The 19,584-nt window shown below is 39.1% G+C and overlaps 2 protein-coding genes across 2 annotated transcripts; both read right to left on the bottom strand.

Moving 5' to 3' along the window:
* Positions 1-543: 543 nt before the first annotated feature.
* LOC101162536 (saxitoxin and tetrodotoxin-binding protein 1) lies at positions 544-6,022 on the bottom strand. Its single transcript, XM_023960208.2, has 6 exons — positions 5,808-6,022; positions 5,526-5,671; positions 5,367-5,452; positions 2,579-2,719; positions 1,196-1,315; positions 544-663 (listed from the first exon to the last, which is right to left on the bottom strand). The coding sequence occupies exons 1-6, from the start codon at positions 5,922-5,924 to the stop codon at positions 623-625; spliced, it is 651 nt and encodes a 216-aa protein (XP_023815976.1). The 5' UTR covers positions 5,925-6,022; the 3' UTR covers positions 544-622.
* Positions 6,023-7,731: 1,709 nt separating this feature from the next.
* Positions 7,732-19,553, bottom strand: vps45 (vacuolar protein sorting 45 homolog). The gene is made up of 15 exons (XM_023959944.2): positions 17,857-19,553; positions 17,246-17,380; positions 17,113-17,173; positions 16,834-16,913; positions 15,852-15,920; positions 15,622-15,759; positions 15,053-15,163; positions 14,639-14,773; positions 13,248-13,361; positions 12,992-13,159; positions 12,721-12,879; positions 12,420-12,527; positions 10,014-10,135; positions 8,795-8,926; positions 7,732-8,350 (listed from the first exon to the last, which is right to left on the bottom strand). Exons 1-15 carry the CDS (start codon positions 17,947-17,949, stop codon positions 8,263-8,265), a joined length of 1,713 nt encoding a protein of 570 aa, XP_023815712.1. The 5' UTR covers positions 17,950-19,553; the 3' UTR covers positions 7,732-8,262.
* Between the last annotated feature and the right edge of the window lie 31 nt (positions 19,554-19,584).

Here is a 19,584-nt window from a genome sequence, read left to right as displayed (position 1 = left end):
CAGCTCGAAAAACCGGGGAAGAATACAATATGGACCAGCACAGGAGGAAGGGAAAGACAGGACTTAAATACATACAAGGCAACAAGACACAGGTGGAAACACTCAGGACTGATGGGGCAAGGTAAAACTCGAAACAACAACAAAACAGGAAATACTACAAAATAAAACAGGAAATCAAGGAACAAAACACAAAGTGACTGAAACCGTAACAGTCAAATCATCAACAAATTTAAAAAAAAATCAAATTACCTTATATTTTGACAGTAATGAAAAAACCTAAACACAGCCTGTGTTTTAGTGGCAAATATATGACTTATAGATGCACACATTCTCTTTTTGTATGTTTTGGAATTAATTTTTTTTGTTTACAAGGAATAAATCAGAGTCATCATCTACTTTTTATTGAAGGAGAAAAAGCTTGTTCACTTAAAGAGTTTTATTTGCAAAAGAGACAGAGAGAAACCTTAAGTAAATGTCTCAACTGTAAGAAAAAAAAGCTTATTTTTAAAAAACAAACTTTTATTACAAAAAAACAAACAAATATTTTTAGTTCAATATATGTTTTTTAATGTCTTAATCATAAAATACATTTGTTTATGTTCAAAAAGGACATTTTGTTGTGTCAGTCATCCGTCTGGCCTTTCCTCTCATCCGGGCAAGTCTCTGCAGAAAAAAAAAGATTTCAAACTCTGACCCCCCCCCCTTTTCACTCTTACATGTCACCAAAGACCCGGATCACCACAGGCGCCCGGTCATCCCAGACGTCCATCAGCCTTTTAAACTAAAATAAACTCCCAAATCTGACGTTCCAAATTGTATTAATTTTTTTCTTTCACCAGAAGCTTGTTATAAACTGCCACAAACTCACACAAGCAACTTAGCTTTTAGGACATTTTTACCTCCAGAGAAAAAGAAAAAAAAAAGGACAAATTAAGGTCAAATTTACAAAATAAACAAATCAAGGTGAAAATGTAATGTTTTTACTATTCAAATATTTCACACTTAACACATTGCAATAAAAATCCAGCATGAAAAGCAAGATTCCTTTAAAGTTGTGCAGCTTTTTGTTGAATGGGGGACAATTTATATTTATTTTTTCTACCTTTTTAAAAATATTTCCACTTTTTCAATGTACGTGCTTCGTAAAACTTTGCAAAAAACATGGCGGTATCATAAAAGTTAAAGCATCACCGACCTGTTTTACCATCGTAGAGGAAGTCGGCTGGGACGTTGAATTTTAGGCACTCTGCTATCCTCCTGTGTTCACTTGAAGCAGCCTTTAGCTCATCGATATCCTGGTGTTCCCCTTCCCTTCCTGGGTTAAAAAAAATGAAAATTGTGAGGAACGTGGAAAAGCTCGGCTTCAATTACAGCTCAGCAGAATGGCACACACATTTAAAATATGCAAAGCAATGACAGAAAATGGTGCAAACAGATTGCACTGAGGCATGTGAATTAAAAACCAACAAACCAGATTGATTTTTAAAAATGGGGAGGAATTTAATTATAAATGCAAAAACCAATGACACAAAGGGATTCCTGCATAAGATAAGTACTGATTGAGGTAAAAGGGTTTAACTTTCCCTTTGTTTGCAAACAAAGTAATAAAGAAATTGTGTAAACAAGAAAAATCAAAAATGTTCTACTTGGAATTTACTTGAATTTGTCTTGTGAGGTTGCAAAGACCTAAACTGGGGTTCAAATGGGTCACACAAATGTCACATGTGAGTTTCTCCTTCTTCTTTGATAAAATCCTCCAAATGTCACATCATGTTGCACTTATGGACTCACATACATCAGATCAAGAATGAACCCAATATGGGACAACTGTGTGAGTATTTTGTAGAGAATAATTTTAGTTGGAACTTTTAATACTTAAAAAAAACAGCAATTCTTTTTTTTATTTTTTTGAGAACTGAGTTTCTGCAGTTTACAATTTTTGTCTCAAAGTGAGATACAGCCCTGAAAAAGTCCTTCGACACCATCAAACATTCACTACAATACTGCTTTTCTGGTCCTGGTATTTCTTTTTTCTGTCTATGTATATTTAGTGTATAGAATGAGAGATTTTCAAGAGCCTTAATTTGTTTTACTTTATGTTTTTCCCCATCACCTTGAACCCAGAATGTTCTTTTTCACATTTTCTTCTCTTTACTGCTTGATCTCTGGAGTTCTAGATGCCTAAATGAAAGTAGGCGGAGCCTGCTGCCCCCCAATCAATACAATCAAAACGTTTGATTGACAGATTTCATGTATCTTTCAAGTGATAGTACGGGTGTGGCCTTCCAACAAGCTCACTCCAGATTGGTTAGAGTGGTTGCCATAGAAACTCAGACCAATCGCTGCCTACTGACGTCGTCAACATGGCGGCGTCAATAGTGCAAAAAGATAAATAAATAAAAGGATTTAATTTGGTTGGAGGTGGAAAGAAACCATTTCAATGGGTGTCACACACTCACTCAGTCAACATTTGTCTTGTCTTGTCAAAAGTTCCTGGCTTTCACATGTGTTTTTGGTGGGTTTTTGACCCTGTTCCGTCGTAAAAAGTGTCAAGCTTGCTGTGTTTCTGTTGTCTTACTGTACATGAGCAGTGTTCTGGCCGGCCTTCCCTGGAAGACAAGGTTGTAGAGGGTGACCAGGCTGCCTGGGATGAACTGGTACATGTGGGCCCGGCCCTGGTCGTCATAGGGAGACACCTCGCCGTCCACCTCTTTCACTCCTGCAGGATAATGACAACGAACAGCCACAATAGGGGTTTGCACGAGCCATGCCGCATCACAAAGGACCAGGGTCATCCAGTACTTGGACACTTCCACCTGCTACCGTCTGCGGGAACTTGCCTGCGCATACAAAAAGCTTTCAGACAATTGAACTCACGATAGTACCTTCAGTAATCCCGAAACTTCATAATACTTGTGCACAACTACTGATGCCGTAGTAGCAACTGTCCTCACAGGTGAATACAGATTGTCTGCAGCGTAAAATGGCTAAACCTGTACGGGACATGCAGACAGCCCGCACGAAATGTCAAGGTTGTAGACCAGGGGTCCCCAAACCTTTTCCAGCGAGGGCCACCTGACTTTTCCATTCTCTGATCGGGGGCCAGGGTCAGTTTGAAACTGAAAAAACTGTAACAGTCGCAGGGGGGCCTGAATGTAAACTGAAAGCCACACATAACCAAACAGTAATAACCCAATATGATATCAAATACTCCTCTCTGGGTTCTTCACCAAAAATATATATTTACATATAATAATCAGCAAATACATAATAAGACTCTTTATGAAATCAGTAAAATACAAATAACCCTCTCTGGGTTCTTTACATAAAAAGTCATGAAAATATAAAGTAATAGTATTTTAGATTTTAGAAAATCAATAATAACCAAATAAATCTTTGTGGGTTGTTCACAGAAATAAGGCTTCTGTTGTCCATTCACAATCTTAGGTAAATGTTCAACTTCAGTTGTAAGAGCAGAATCTCTTAAATGATTCATATGAACAGTCTCTTTAGGTTTTTGTGTTCTTTCCTTATAATCCAGTTTTAGAGGTTTTCTGGAGGCTAGCCTAGTAGAAACCACCGTTTGTTCTCTCTGATCAATGTTTCCCTTACCTTTGTCATTATTCTGTTTTGACAGGGGCGGGGGGTGGGGGGGGGGTCACGTTAAAGTTCCATGACTGGGGCAAAGTGAGGTTGCAGTAGCAACCTTGTCAATTCATATTAACTTTACTGATGTGAGGATTCCGCTTTCCATGCTTCCATGAGTCTCGATCACATGGCCAGGCTATAAAAAAATATGAATAATATAATAATAATAATAATGCTGTAAAAAGAAAAAAAGGGCCTCTCTCTGGTATTGTTCCGGCGGGCCGGGTCCGGCCCGCGGGCCGTAGTTTGGGGACTCCTGTTGTACACTGCTCAGAGATCCAGTACAGAGAAAATCTTCGTGCGCATCTTTTTCCACAGGCATGCTGCGAGCAACAGGTCGCAGCGAACACATCTACAACACGCAAGGGTAGTAAAGGTGAAGTAAGTGAGATGCATGTGTGTTGTACAGATATTTCATTCCCCCAAACTCCACGTAATAAGTGTGTGCCCCTTGGGCAATCCTTGCACGCAGCCTGGGTGTTCAAAATGGGAAAATTTGACAATCAGCGTATCTTACAGGTGTACTACGGGCGCTCATGTATCACCTGCAGCATATGCATGCTAAAAGTAAGGAGTCAGTACGCGCACCTGTCTAAAGACTTGCATCACTGTACAACAGCATCACGCCATACGTCATAAGTGTGTGTAACTTCCATTATCCTTACAATTACCTCACACACAAAGAGGGGATTCTCCATTTTCGCCACCACCTTTGAAATGGCTGATTGAGCCTCAAGGGTGAACGTTCCCAGTGGTCTCTTTAATTATGATAATGTCATTTTTAACACAAAAATAAAGAACTTGTGTCGTTTTCTAGGACACCATTGGTAAGCCTCCCCTCATTTCCCATCATCCTTTTGTTTACGCTCCTTCTCGCTAGTTTACAGTCCCTCACAACCCCATCCTCACAACATTGGCGGTGCAACAAAAATGGCGAGCATTATTGCAGCTGTCCAGGCGTAAAGTTTAGATGCAGATTCCAGCTCAGACGAGGAAAACAAAGACGTTCTTGGATCTATTTGTCTGCAGGTGGATGCATCAGAACGGAGCGGAGCAGGAAGCTCCGTCGATTGTAGCGTACGTCACCGCTACAACCTTTATTAAGCAGCATTCTTTCGTCTGGTCCTGATTCACAACAATTTGAATAAAAGAAACTACTCAGGAATAAAGTTTTCATTTTCTTTATGTTTATGTCATCCATTGTCAGAAAAATGCTACAAAAACACAATTTTCACTGAAGCGGGAGCTCCTGCACTACCAAAAAACCCACAGTAGCTGCACGGGGGCTTGTGACTCAGGTCTGAAGGTCCTACGTACTGTATGTCATTCCCTGTCTACACTACTGTCAGATGTGCAACAGCCATGAAACTCATTTAACCCTGCCTGGTCCTTGGTATTTTTGTACCTTCTTATTCTATATTATTTGTGTACTTTTCTATCTGTAAGGTACTACTACAGCATTCTGCAAGTATCTCTGTTTTAGCTTGTCAAACAGTTCTTCTCATCCTAAGCAGTTCATAGCATCGTTGACCTTGTATTGATCTTGCATATGACAAATAAACCCTCAACAATACTGACATCAATAAAACAAAAGAGCTTTTTTTCTCTTCCTCTGGTCCCTATGAAGGCGTTGTTTTTTTGTCAGAGAGACCAATCTGTCAGCTCGGCCTTTCAGAGAAAGAAAACCAACCGTTTGTTGACAGTGGGCCACTTCTTACCTGCACTGACCAGATGTAAGCTGTGGTTGGACGTGTCGGGGTCGGGAATCGACATGTTGAATCGGAAGAAAATGCATGTTCCGTTTCTGCAGAAAGAAAACCAGCCCTAGTTGAAGGCGCTGCCAGACTTCAGCCGGACCTTCTTCTTCCTGAACTCACGCTCTGATAGCCTCAGTGATGAGGAAGGTTCTGTTGTCGCCGTTGTGCTTCATCTCCACCGTGGAGCTGCCGGCACTCCTGAGTATATTCTGGCCTGCAGGGTAGTCAGTGAAGGCCTCCACCAGAACCCAACGAACATCTGACAGCTGTGAGGAGAAACAGCAAAAAAAAAAAAAAAAATGGAAAAGGGAACCTTCTCCAACATGAAAAAACAAAAAAAAACCTCCTCCTTAAGAAGCTTGGCCGCTCCTTTTCTGTGTCCAATCTTCATCTGATCCCCACCTGGTGCAGGTCGTGTCTCTCCACCTTCAGCGGCAGGTCACAGTCGTCTGCAGCAGAAGCTGGGCAGCAGCCGAGCAGAACCAGAAGCAAAGCGGCGTCCCGGAACAGAAGCGGCATTCTGGATCAGCAGAGCCTGCTTCAGTTTGGCAGCCAGAGAGATTTGGAGAGATGCTGCTCGTGAAACGCTGGACGATGGAGGCCGGGTCAAAGATTCTGTTTGCTGTTGTGTGTAACAATTAACTGGCATCCCTTCGGACTGTTGCCTCATCAATACCGGACCCTGGACATCATGGGAGAACTTCAGAACTCAGAGTATGAATATATGTTTTTGGTTTGATGGTTTGTGTCTAGTTTATTTCTTCAAGGTTTTGTTGTCCTTTCCTTCATTCATTTTATTGCTTTCTTTTCTTCTTCAAAAACATTTTTCCTGTTTTATTTTCTGTGAATAATTCATTTATTATTAGTCTTCCTCAGGATTTCTGAAGGATTGTTTTTGTTCCTAATGTTTACTCCATGCCACAACTCAGAGGCGAATTTTGGATGAACTCTTGTCGCTCTGCAGAAACTATGTCCCAGAAAACACCAGTTTTTTTTAATTTAGTCTCAAAACAGCAAAATCCTCAGTAAAAGACCTCTGGGAAGGCTTTGAAAATAGCTCACAAGATGATCGGAGTGGGGCGTTAAGATAATTTACACAATGGAAAAAGAAAGACCCGACTGAAAAAGCAGACCAAGGTCAAAGACAGAAGACTCCAGACCGCCTTAAAACACTGAATCTAGCTCCGTGACCCTTGTGCTATCCTAGGCACTTTAACGTTGGGAGGTGGGTCATCTAGACCCACTAGACAGTGCTCTGAACCTTTTTTCTTCAATGATTTGTGATCTTCACTGGTGTCCATGGATTACATGAAATCTTTTTATCCACCTTTGTCATGGTAGGGAGAACACGTCAATGTAAGGGTGGGGTCATCTAAGATAGCACAAGGGTTAAGGTGAGGTTTTTTCTGTTTTTATATATTCTTGTCTCTTCTTAATGTTTTTCATATTTACAAGTTTTTTTCATCGTCTTTTGTTTCTATTGCCGTGTTTTTACCTTTTTTTGGTCAAAAATACATATTTCATTCTTATTATTCAGCATCTTTTTTGTATGAACGTGTGCTCATAAAATCTAGATGAGCCTTTTATGCTCTAGTTTTTGATGTTGTTTGACCTCCATTTTTGGTCAGTTTGGTGTTTTTGAGTTTTCAAAGAGAACACAAGGTAAACATGCGAAAGGCAAACAGACCTATAGCCAGTGCAAATGCTGACAAACTGGGAAAAACCTGCTGACAACAGCAAAAAAATGTAAATTAGAATGTAGAACAAACACTCTGAAAGTGGTTGCAGGAGAGGCGGATCATCAGTCATAAATGTCTGCATTTTTGCTACTTTTTTGGAAAAAAAATCATCTTAAAAAATCTAATTTCAAACTTATAGAAACCTATATTTATTAAAGAAAAAACTAAAGATTTGTCCTGAAAGACACAATAAAAAAACAGGGATGTTTAATAACTTTTCAATGTAAACATTTAACTTTTGTCACACAAAAAACCAAAGCAACATTTTTGTTATGTGTGATGTTTAAACATGTTTTTTCCCTTTAATTTATGCAAAAATTAGAGTTTGCACAATTTCTTTACATTAAAAACATTTAGTTCACCTCTAAATTGAGTTTTTATTTTATTTTAAATAACAAAGACATGATGTGCAGCCTTTTTGCGCTGATAACTTTGAGGGAATTGTTCGAAAGCATAAAAAAATTTTAATTTAATTTTTACCTGATGTTTATGTGAAAACAATGAGCCTGTTTTGAATTATGCCATCGCTTAATTGCTTTTTTTAAGTATAAATAGGCTTAAAAGAACAACAAAGTAAAATCTCTTGCTTTGTTTTTTGACTTGTAATATTTATTTGACGTTCAGTCATTCACTTACAGAAACCTACAGATCCAAATAAAAACAACAAACGTTCTTGTTACGGGTCAAAAACACAAGTTACAAACTCCAGACCTGGACAAAGAGGGGATCCGATTTGACCAAAGGTGCTGTGGAATGTTTGGTTTCATGGGCTTCAACACGTCTGTTATCTCTATGATGAGTAAAATCAATAGAAGCCATTACACCGCTTTCCACCAATCAAATCAACAACATTGTGCGGCACCAATACCACATTCTAGGCCTTATATAGTTTTTGCCATCAGGGTTTTTTTTAGTTTGAGTGTCGTATTGTTATGTGCACCGGTGTTCCAAACATTCCAGTCGGTTAAACAACACGGAAACGGGGTCAGCGGATGCGGTCCGGATGCATCACAGCGATGCCCGACCGTTCACACGCATGAAGGCGGGCGGAGGGAGCCAGGCTGAGCGTCCAACGCAGGAGAAATGGATGTAGAGGAAACTGGGGTGGGGGGCGCTGTTTAGCGCCTGTTGCTATGGCGACCGGCCACCTGTGATCTGTCGCTACCACTGCTCTGACCCGTCGCCAACATCACCTCCTCCAGAAAGCTGAATGAGAACAAAAGGAAAGAGAGAATTTATGTTTAAACAAAAAAACTTATTTTTTGAGTCACTAATTAACCAACAACTCCAATAATGTTTCTATTTAGCTGCTGCTAGAAAACCCACGATCCTATAGCGTTCCAAGGCCGTAAGCACGTCAAATGTTAAAGGATAAAGTGAACAAACACACGGTGCATTACAAAAAACACATACGTTTGTGTAAAACGCCCCATTTCCTGTTGGCAGCAGACAAACTCTGAGTGGATGATTAACAGACGCCAACAAGGTTGTTGCCCTTTGGATGGCTTCTCCAGTCAAACTCAAGCCAATTTTTCTTTTTTATTATATCAAATGTGATCATTAAATCAAATCAATGGAAGGAGGTTTGTTGTAACCAGAAGGGGTTACTGAGGAGATGAAGAATGTGTGCTCAGCGTGGCGGTCTGACACCTCTTCGTGTTCTGGATGGTACTTCCTCCCAGGACGATGCGGACGCCGGGGGTGTTGCGGTTTAGGTTGTAAACAGTCAGAGCTTCTTCATACGTGGCTCCACCGATTATAAACACCATGATGTCTTGTGGCCTGGAACACAAAACACAAATGTTGGTGCTTTAAAGAGCCATGAAGAAAAAAAAAAAATCAACTTTTTCCACTGAGTTCTAATGCTGATTCGAAATTTTAATCCATTCACACATTTCTGAGTATTCTTCTAAAAAACCTGCTCTTTGAGCAGCAGCCACTCCCAACCCGTGAGTGGGTCCTCACATTGTGACATCACAAAGTGAGGAACAGCCCCTTCCAGGAAGTGTCTGGAAGCCCCGCCCCCAGCATAACACCCACTTTCTCATTGAGGTAGCGGTGATCGGCTTTCAGTTTATGAGCACAATATCCATATTGCAAAAGTCTGGACGTTTATTTGTTTTTGTGGGCAAAATGCAGACACAGAGCTCAGGCCGAGGTTGACGTCATGAAGTGGGCGGGACCCACAAGGAGAGAAAAGGCGGAGCCTCAGAGATTGAGTTGTCTTACTTCCAGGCTAAGAAAATGAGCTGCGAAAATAACAAATATTTCTTTATATGTTATTTGATATATCATATGATATGATATATGTTATATCATATGTTTTCACATATTTATGAATATAATTTACTCTAACAAGCTTAGAGAAGCATGACCTTTAACTTTACACGCCGTTTTTTCAGAGTCGCCTGCAAACGCGACTGGAAATCTTTGCCAAAACTGCGAGATGCAAACTTAAAAAAATAAGACACAAAACAGCGACATCTTCCATTAGAATAAACTACAATTGTCAAAATTTGACTAGCTTAGTGGCTTTGTGGTAGAGTGTCCGCTCAGAAACTGGAAGGTTGTGCGTTCAAATCCCGGACAAGTCAATCCAAAGGCTCTTAAAAATGGGAGCCCTGCTTGACACTCACCATTGAGGGGTTAAATTGGGGGATAAACCACCAAATGGTTTCAGAGTGCAGCTGTGTCTGCAGCTCCCCACTCACATTTTACAAACTTGGCCAAAAAAAGGCCAAAGTTAAAACTCCCAGTTTCAACGCAGACACTCCACCACGAGGACACAGAGTGGCATTTTAGTTAAAAAAAACAAAACAAAAAAACCCCCCGAAAGGTGTGAGTTCTTCCACCCTCAGGTGTGTGTTACCTGTCCCTGAGGCTGCTGGCTCCCAGGTAAGGAAACTGACTGTCTTTGAGTCGACCTTTGATCAGCTGATCCAGCGTGTCATGGAGAAGAGGTTGATGCTGAGTGTAGACGTTCTCAACCCCCTAAAAACACACAACACGGACCAAATAACTCCACCCCTGAAACCTTTTTACAATAAAGCTGGATATTAGAGTCTCATAAAGGGACAAAACTCGGTTGATGTTTTATTTCGAAAAAGGAACTTCCTGTTTTCAATCTAAAATTAACTTTTACTAACTAATATCTATAAATATCTTTAGCAGTGACAGCTTTCATGTGACGGTCTGGTTGCATAGACTCATTCATACATACATACATACATTCATATCCTATTTTGGAGAATCCTATCTCATTAGCATGATCCAAACTTTGCCTAAAAAACACATTGTATATAACTGAGTCCGTGTTTTCTGCCCTGTAGTTCAACATCCTTCCACTAGGGGCAGTAGAAGGTCTTTTTTTTAAACAACTGCTTCCATGAAATCTCAGACATTTTCGGCGGGAAATGTTTAGCAAATTTTCTAAACTGTACGCTGAGAAAAACTCGACTGCGGTTATTCATATTTTCAAATGACAATTTGCTGTGTAAAAGAATGCAAAATTTCTTGATAATTTATTCTTTATAATGCAGTTACACCACAGTAAAAATGTGTGGATCAAATTAAAGCCAGTGGGTAAATAAGATGTTTTTGTCAATATTATTGTATCTTAAACTAACATTGTTGTGACCAAAACCTAACAAATCACCAAAAATATCATCATCGATACTATCTAAGTAATTACTATCAAATTATTAAAATTTGTGGATTGTAATTTTCATGAATGGGCTTAAATTTACTCTTAAATAATAAAAAATTGAATTTTCTGTCAATTCTTTAGTGGGCTTTAGAGGGTGCTCTTTCAGGACGTTATTAATGTAAAAACGTGAGGTGAGCTAAAGTTTGAAACGACAAAATTGGCAGACTTTGAGGCCTAAAACTGACAAGAATTTTTCCTCCTAAAAAACAAGCCCCTATTATCAACACTCCACCTCCATGCTTAAAGGTTTCCACAGTCCCTGTTCTCATTTTTCCCCTTGTTTTATCAACAAACAAATTGGCTTAACTCCACTTTAATCTCCATGTAAAACTTTATTTCTATAATTTCTAGTAAGTGAAATTTCTCCAGCGCAAGTTCCATATTTGGTTAGTCGTTTTTTAAAACATACAGCGATGACCTTTAGTTATCCGGCTAAGTTGACTGTGTGAAGGGTCAGGCCGAGCTTGTAGATGTTTTGAAATCACCGTCCTACAGATAAACGTACAGGAACTCCTAGAGGACATTTCTTATCGTTTTCACTCTCACTACGTTTGCACATTATAACCAGGCGTGCATCGATCAGATTGTAGTCAGAATAGCTGAGTTCTAGCAACAACAAAAGTCTAATTGGACGGTTTTTCACCTGTTCTTCTAGACAGGAGAATGAAAACGTTCCTATAAACTTTAAAAAAACAGCACTCTCTGTCAATCTTCAGGTAGATCTATTTCGTCGTGTTTCATTTTTTCCTGTTAGGTGCTGAAAATGATGTAAAAGCCGCAGAAATCCTAGTGAATAATCTTCTTTTTCTTCTAACTTGTCATGTTGTTTTGACTTTGGTGTTTGTATGCAAAAAACACTTAAATAAAAATGGTATATTTCACATTTTGATTCAAATATGACTCTTTTCGACTGTTATTTTCTTTCTCCTTGTTTCTGGTGGTTTTCTAAGACGGGGTTAGGCAGGTTTGTGATGTTCCTGCTTCCTCACCTGATGTTTTGTTTCTTCAGTTCGATTTGATTGAATTTCTCACTGGCATTTAAAAAATAAATAATTTTCCATTCATATATATGCATATCTAGACGCAGAGGTATCTCTATTTGTTATTAACAAAAACTATTAGGATCATCTAACAACAAAAATATGATAAAAATATTTTTAAATGACTTTTTTGACCAAACTGGGGAGAAAAACACCAAATTTTACAAACATTGTTTTGCTTAATTAACAATTAAAGATGGTTTCTGATATTTTTGCGTTTTGAAACAGTTTTGTAGCTTGGAAACACTAAAAAATAAGTGAGAGGACACTTCTTCCTGCTTTAAGTTGTACTATATTTTTAATTTGGCTATAATTACCCACAAGCCACAAAGTCCCTACTTAGTGGACTATATTTAAATATTTTTTATAAGTTTTCATCTTAAGGACACAGTGAATTCATATTTAGTCTTTGTAAAATGTTTGTTTTACAAAAAAAAGTAGTGAGTATGTGCTTGAATTGCGTTAAAATATACTAAACGATACAGTCTTTTAGGGGTAGTGAGGGAATTCAGACATAATAGAGTTGTACCTTAAGTCCTTTAAAAAATTGTTTAGTGATGGAGACAGCGTCTGTCGGCGTGATGAGGTCACTTCCTCTGATTCTCTTGCCGCCATACTCCACCACAGCCTGCACCATCTGTGAGAGGCGAGCAGAAACCTGTCAGCTTCACTGCCCCCTAGAGGCACGACACCGAAACTGCATGCTGAACTTGGTTCCCCCAATGCACCGCATAACCGAGCGTTCGTTCTATTAATGCAGACTAGTTTCCGATGTGAACATGGAAGCTAAAACTGCGGTGAAGATGAGGAGTTGGGTGAGGAAGCATCACCCTGCGGTGTCGCTCAGACACGCCCCTCCTGTTCAGGTCTTCCATCAGGGATGGGAGGATGCTGCTGCTGTGGCGCTCGTATCTTAAAGCGTAGAGCATGACGAGACGAACGGCGTCCAGCTCCGAGATGCGAGGATTCTGCAGCAGCCTCCGGACAACCTGAAAGACGACATTTCTTTATTCTTTCATCATAAACCTGCTAAAAAAGACGCATTTCGAAGAAAACGTTCACATCAAATTTAAATCGAGGACATGGAAAACAGATGACTACCTGCTGAGCGTTGGAGTGGTCGTTCTGACACGCCAGCTCCTGCTCCACCTCCGACACCTCCATCAGCTTCCGCTCTGACACCAACCGGGACAGCTCCCCAACCACTGTCACGTGTTTGGACACGGTTCCGGACATCTTCTTGAACTGGGGGTAGTTATCGACAAAAGCCTGCAAAAAAAAAAAAAACATTGCGCAGGGTTATTAGGACAAATTAAATCCTTTTTAAAAAGGAAGGCGGAATCAGACGGAGTCAGACCTTCATGTCACTGATGGACTCCAGCTTCTCCTGACCTTTGGGTCTCTTCTTCTGGAAATCCTCCATCAGGTTCTTGATGTTCGTGCCGATCTCTCCAAAGTTCAGGTACAGGTTCTATTGCCCAGAAGGAAAGACGACATTTTATCATCAAAATATGTTTACAAACATTTGCAGTTTCTTCAAAGGCCCACTCCCATGACACTGGTGTTTCAAACATCTTCCTGGGTCATTTTTCTCATAATGGAAGACATGCATAAAATATTTTAAGATTAAAACTGCATTTCGGAGATTTCTTTATTCCAATGGTGCTAAATCAGAAGCGGATAAAAACACGATACGAAAAAGCTCGGCTTTGTAATGAAGCCGCTGCCATGGGCGGGGCGGGGCGGGGCGGAGTCTCCCTTCTGTGATTATTCTGATGCATCCACTTGCAGACAGACGGATCCTTTAACGTCGTCATTTTCTTCGTCTGAGCTGGAATCTGGCTCAAAGCTGTGCAGATGGAGAGCTCCTATATTGCTCGCCATTTTTGTTGTACTGTTAATCCTAGGCTATGTCTGAATTCCCGCCCTAACCCCTAACTACTAAAAAACTATATAGTGCGGCACTATGTAGTGCCCTGGATTTCAAAAGCAATTCAGACACCATGCTCACTACTATTTCCTTTTTTGATATGACATCATCAATTTAACAAATCTAAAATTGATCTACTAGATATGAGTGTAGTGCGACAATTATTTATGGGTCCACCATCTTCTGAAGATAAAAATATTGATAAACTATATTATTAACAGACGTGTCTGTTAATAATAGTTGGCGTCTGTTTATTAAAAAACTACATTTAAATGCATTTCTTTGGCAAAAATTGTCCCGATGCAATGCATTGTGGTCTTTATTCGCCGAGCATCGATGCTTGTGGTTTTTCGCAGAGACTTCTGGGAAATTTCTAGCGCACTGTATTGTAGATTCGGACAGCACTTCAAAATGGCGAACGCCCTATATAGTGCACTATGTAGTGTTTAGTGAAGGAATTTGAACACAACTTTAGGCTGGAGGTGTGAGGGGCTGTAAGCTAGCGGGAGAGTATGTAAACAAATGTGTGGCGGAAAGACGGTGAGCGGCTGCTCAGCCCCAACGGTTACGCCCACAACTCAGAGGTGAATTTGTAATGCTGCTCTGCAGAAACTATGTCCTACACGACGCAGGTTTTTTTATTTTTGGTTAAATACGGCATAATCGTGAGGGAATGCTTATTAAACAGAGCAAAAGATGACGGAGTGGGTCTTCAACTGCAAGAAACGAATATCAGAGGTAGATCCAAACATTCTGAATGAAACAAAAATAAAATCAGTAAGGAAAGCATCAAAGTCCTCCTCCGTTCTGCGACTCACGTTGGCGTAGAACTCGTCGTTCTCTGCAGACAGCACCACCTCCTTCAGGTCTTTGCTGATCCCTGGAACTCTGGACAGGTCGATCCGGTTATTATTCAGACCCAGAAGCTCGTGGACCATTGCTTGATATGTCCACTGAAACACACACAAACACCTCTTTGAGGCTGAAGCTTCTCAAACTAAAACCTGTGGGAACTTTTGGAATAATTTATTGCTCTATTTTTGACCAAAAGCAGACCAAACTTATAAATATTTTATTAAGGTTATAATGTATTTTTGCGACTTCTCAGGCCAAATAAATAATAATAATAATAATAATAATAATAATAATAATAATAATAATAATAATAATAATAATAATAATAATAATAATGAATGGCAGCTTAAGCCACAAACGTCCCGGCGGTGCATCACCTGGTTCAGGAGCGGCGTGATGGCGTCATCGCTGCGGTCTAGGATCAGAAGCAGAGGAGGAACTTCCGTCTTCCTGAAGTCAAAAAGTTCGTATTCTTTGGTGATGATTTGCTGAAAACAGACAGATGTTGTCAAAAAAGATGAACCAAAAAGAAAGAAATACATTTTTTTTTGCTTCATGCATTCCAAATCTTCCTTTAGAATTTCCTTCAGAGAATTTTCGTTTGCATGTGTTTAATAAACTTTATTATTAAATGATGGTTAGTAGCTCTATGTGACAAACTGTTGCTGCTTAGAGAATCATCAAACTAAAACTAAATCAACTTTTTTTATTTATAAATTTTATTTTTTAACATTATTTAAATGAAGAACAATCCAAAGTACTTTTTTTATAAATATTTAAGTATTGAATTTTTCCTTTATTGAACAATTACTAGTGAAAAACAGCAAAGTATGAAGGCTAAAGTTCCGCTTTTTAAGACTTCTTTCTAAAAATGATTTGAAAACTTCCGATTATAATGTCATTTTGGTGAGAATGTGGGGTAATGGGCTGTCATTTCTCTGTAAACCTTGACACTTTCCGCGAGGCGTTTGGACATGTCTGAGGACAGCTGGTAGCGGATCATTGGACATTTCTTCAGAGCCAGAAGAACGGATGTCAGACCCTGAGTGCAGCGACTCAACATGGAGGGTTCCCAGCTCCGCCCCTGACGAACGAACAAAGAGATGCACTTTTATCCTCATTTAGCAAACCAAATCTGTCATGTGAGGCCAAGCAGCTAAAAAAAGGAAAGCTTACTCTAGCGACTCCCTGCAGGTTGAGGGAGAACAGGTGAGGGTTCACAGCGATGAAATCTCCATAAAACTCCTGGAAAAACACAAAAAGATCTTCCTGGATCTGAACTTTAAGATTCTTTCTGAGCTGCAGAAATACAACCTAAAACACTGAGATGCAGAATTTTTATAAAAACTTTGATGTAAAAAAAAATAAGATTGTTCCAAGTGTGTTTATGATAAACAAATGAGTTAGAAGCGTATTAATGCATCCACTGATGTTGTTCCAGACTGTCATCATTTCTGGTGTTTGTTATAGAACAGAAGTTTTTTTTACGGGCAATTTGATGTAGTAACTGTGGTATTCTAATCTTTTAAAGTCCCACTCTGGTTCTCATGCATTTCAAAAGTGTTTCCTGTGGTGAAATTCGCCTCCGAGTTGTGGGCGGAGCCATCATCCACCTGTTTACATGTTGTCCTGCTAGCTTACAGCCCCTCACACCCCAGTTTAACACTGTAGCAACAACGGCGAGCGATATCGGAGCTATTCAGCCGTACCGTTTGGAGTTTCCAGCTCGGACAAGAAAAATGAAGACATACATGGAATTATTTGACCATTAGTTTGTGTATGTGGCTCGCCCAGCGTGTTTTCTAAGTAGCATTTATGATCTTTTTCTTTCTTTTGCTCCCGATTCACAACAATTAGACTAAAGAAATACTTAAAAAATGCCATTTTAATCTTAATTTTCTTAATTTGTGTCCTCCGTCATCAGAAAAATGCAACAAGAACGTGATTAAAGCACCACAAACATGATTTTCATCAGAGTAGGTCTTTAAAAGGATTTGTTGCCACTTAATAGTTACTTTTGTTACACAGTCAATAACAGCTAAGACACCAAATAAAGGGTTATTTCCAGTTATTGAAACGTACAGATGGATTGTAATGAGGGGAGAAATATGTCCAATAAATTGAAGATTTAAAACACCAAGTAGGAGCCGACGCTCACCTGGACCTCAGCCACCACCTCCTGTTCATCCGCCTCAGCCAGAACTTTGATCTCACTCTTACTGATCACGTTACTGAAGTCTGAAACACAAGAAAATAGGAGCTTAGTGAGGAGTCTTATTTCATTTTGCATACATCTAATCTTTTTTAATCATTTGTTTCTTGCGTCAAGTCATTTTTAGTTATTTTGAGTTTTTTGCTTTAATATTTTTTTTTTATTCTGGAAGCAAAAGAAAATAACTGACTGCCTGAACTCTCAACAGATAAACATTTAACACACAGATGAAGTAGATGCTGTATTTGGGCCTCCTCAGCTCCTGGATTAGATGCTGAACGTTCTCCTGCACACAGAACAGGACAGAACGTTAAGACACTTTCCACAAAAAACAACAAACTGTCTGCTGGTTTTGTACCTTAGTGGGACGGAGGAAGCAAATGGCCTTCAGGTGCTTCATGCTGTCTCTGCTCTGAGAGTCGATCCGCTCGAACAAGTAAACTTCCTTCTGCAGGATCTCGGACTGCGTGTACACCACACTGACTATACTGGTCTGACACACAACACGGGTAGATTCAGTTCAAACTGCATGTCATAGCCAAAAAATAAAAATAAAAAGAAATATGCATTTAGTGAGACGAGCAACAGAGCTAAATATGTGGCTTTTATGTGGTTCCAGTTGCTGTTAAATCTTGTTTTCATCTCCAGTATGGTCAGCTGTTGACCGTCCGGTGCCTGACTGGAGGGAATTTCAGCATGGAGAGGATGCTGCGGTCTGGATCTGGAATGCTCTTATTTACAAACATGACTCATTTGAAAAACAAAGCCATTAACGTTTACATTTATTTACTTTTGTTTAAGTTTATCATTAAAACTGTACACTAACTCCTGTGTTAGCATAAGAGAACAAATACCAAGTGAAACAAAGGAGTGACAACATCTCACAGGAAGCAGGAGGACAATAGTCACGTGAGGCAACAGTATAATATGACAGAACGACAGGAGTAAAAGTGTCATTGATTGTCCCACCGTCTCTTTGTCCATGAGCAGCACCTTCATTCCGGGCCCGCTGCTCTCGATCATTTTCGAGATGTACTGCTTCACCGCGAGCGTCACGTTCATGATGGCCTCGCTGACGCACAACAACCGTGAAAACGAATCAACCAGGAAGAAAAAAAACAGCAGCAGCCTCCAAGAGTCTGTGTCGCTCCGTTTGAGGGATTTTCTGGGGTGCTATGAGGAGGACTGAGCTGTTGTGACAACACTGAAAGTCTTTTCCTGGTTTGGTGACGTCATCACGTCGTGCGTTGTAAAGTGGGAGGGACGAACCGAGCAGTTCTTCTGGGACTTGTTTTAAAATGTTAACGATGGTGTTTTTTCCTCATTTCTTCGTTTTTCGTGGAAGAATTAATTTAACATGTGCGGGTTTTTTTTTTTACATTAAAACTTGGAATTTTGGCAACATTTAAATCATTTAAAGCTTTAAGGTTTTCAATTAAATAAACATACAATTAAATTTTCTTGTTTTCTTTCAATGGATTGCTGATGTTTTCAGATGTTTTTCACTTACACTAACTGCCTTTATGGTCTTTACTAAGTTACATCCATAAACCTTAGCTTTTCCATAATCCTTTATCCTCCTCTGATCCTGTCTCTCAGCTTCCTTTTGCCAACAAAGTGAGCCTACTTTGTAAATATCTAATTAAAGGCAGGTTTTAAAGCAATAGATGTTATAATATGGACATACATTGGCTTAAATCCTACCAAAAAAATCAATTCATATAGTATCAACTATAAATGAAGGCCAAAAACGTAAATAGCAAATTAAAGTAAAAAGTCATCTGTTGTTTGATCCATAAGTAACACACATTGATTTTTTTCTTTCTAGTAAAAATGACTAAATCTAGCATATATTTTGCCAATAGACATTACCACTGACTAAATATTAGTTGAAAACAAAAGGCTCACAATTGTTAGCATGATGCTAATACTGTCCAGATTCCAAAATAAAGTACAACAAGATAGAAACATGAAATAGATTTCTTCAAAATACTATTTTAAACGTAGCCTAAAAATGTTAACAATGAAATATTAACATTTGCATGTGTTATTAGTTTAATAACTATTATTTTTCCTAAACTGATAGGACTTAAGGTGTGGGTTTCTGCAACAACACGACAAAAACTCTTAATAAGTACACTAAATGTATAATCAAAAAATGTTTTTACTTAAAGCACAAATGTTAAAACCACAACAATGTCACATTCTTGTATTTATGGTTAGTTTGACTGATCACCATTGTCTGCTGAAGAAACCTAAATAAACCTGTATATTTATAGATTTTGCTTGCTAAATAAACATATACGTCTCTCAAATTTAAATACTACTATTTAAAACGGAGGAATAGATATCTATAAATGTCAGTATATTATGATCACATTAGCATCGTGCACAGCCAGGTCCTAGCTAAAAAAAACGACCTGTTTTACGATAAGAACAATTTATGATGTATACCCTTACGACTGTTATGCTAAAAAATTACAAAGTTCTTAGTGTATGCTTTAGAATTAGTTAAGAAAGTAATAGAACAAGCGTATTATTTTGTATTTATGTCAGAGTTCACGGAAGCTAACGATTAGCATGCTAACACCATGCCATTCTGTGGCAACAGAGTGCAATGGACTCCGAGTAGAACTACTTTGACAAAGATAGCCCTCCGCTTATTTTAAGTGGGTTGCGAAGTGATACTTTTCGCAC

The sequence above is a fragment of the Oryzias latipes genome, chromosome 11 (genome assembly GCF_053564925.1).
Source record: "Oryzias latipes strain Hd-rR chromosome 11, Olatipes_Hd-rR_3.1".
NCBI classification, from domain to species: Eukaryota; Metazoa; Chordata; class Actinopteri; order Beloniformes; family Adrianichthyidae; genus Oryzias; species Oryzias latipes.
The sequence above is the reverse complement of the archived record's forward strand: the minus strand, read 5'-3'. Positions and strand labels throughout refer to the sequence as shown.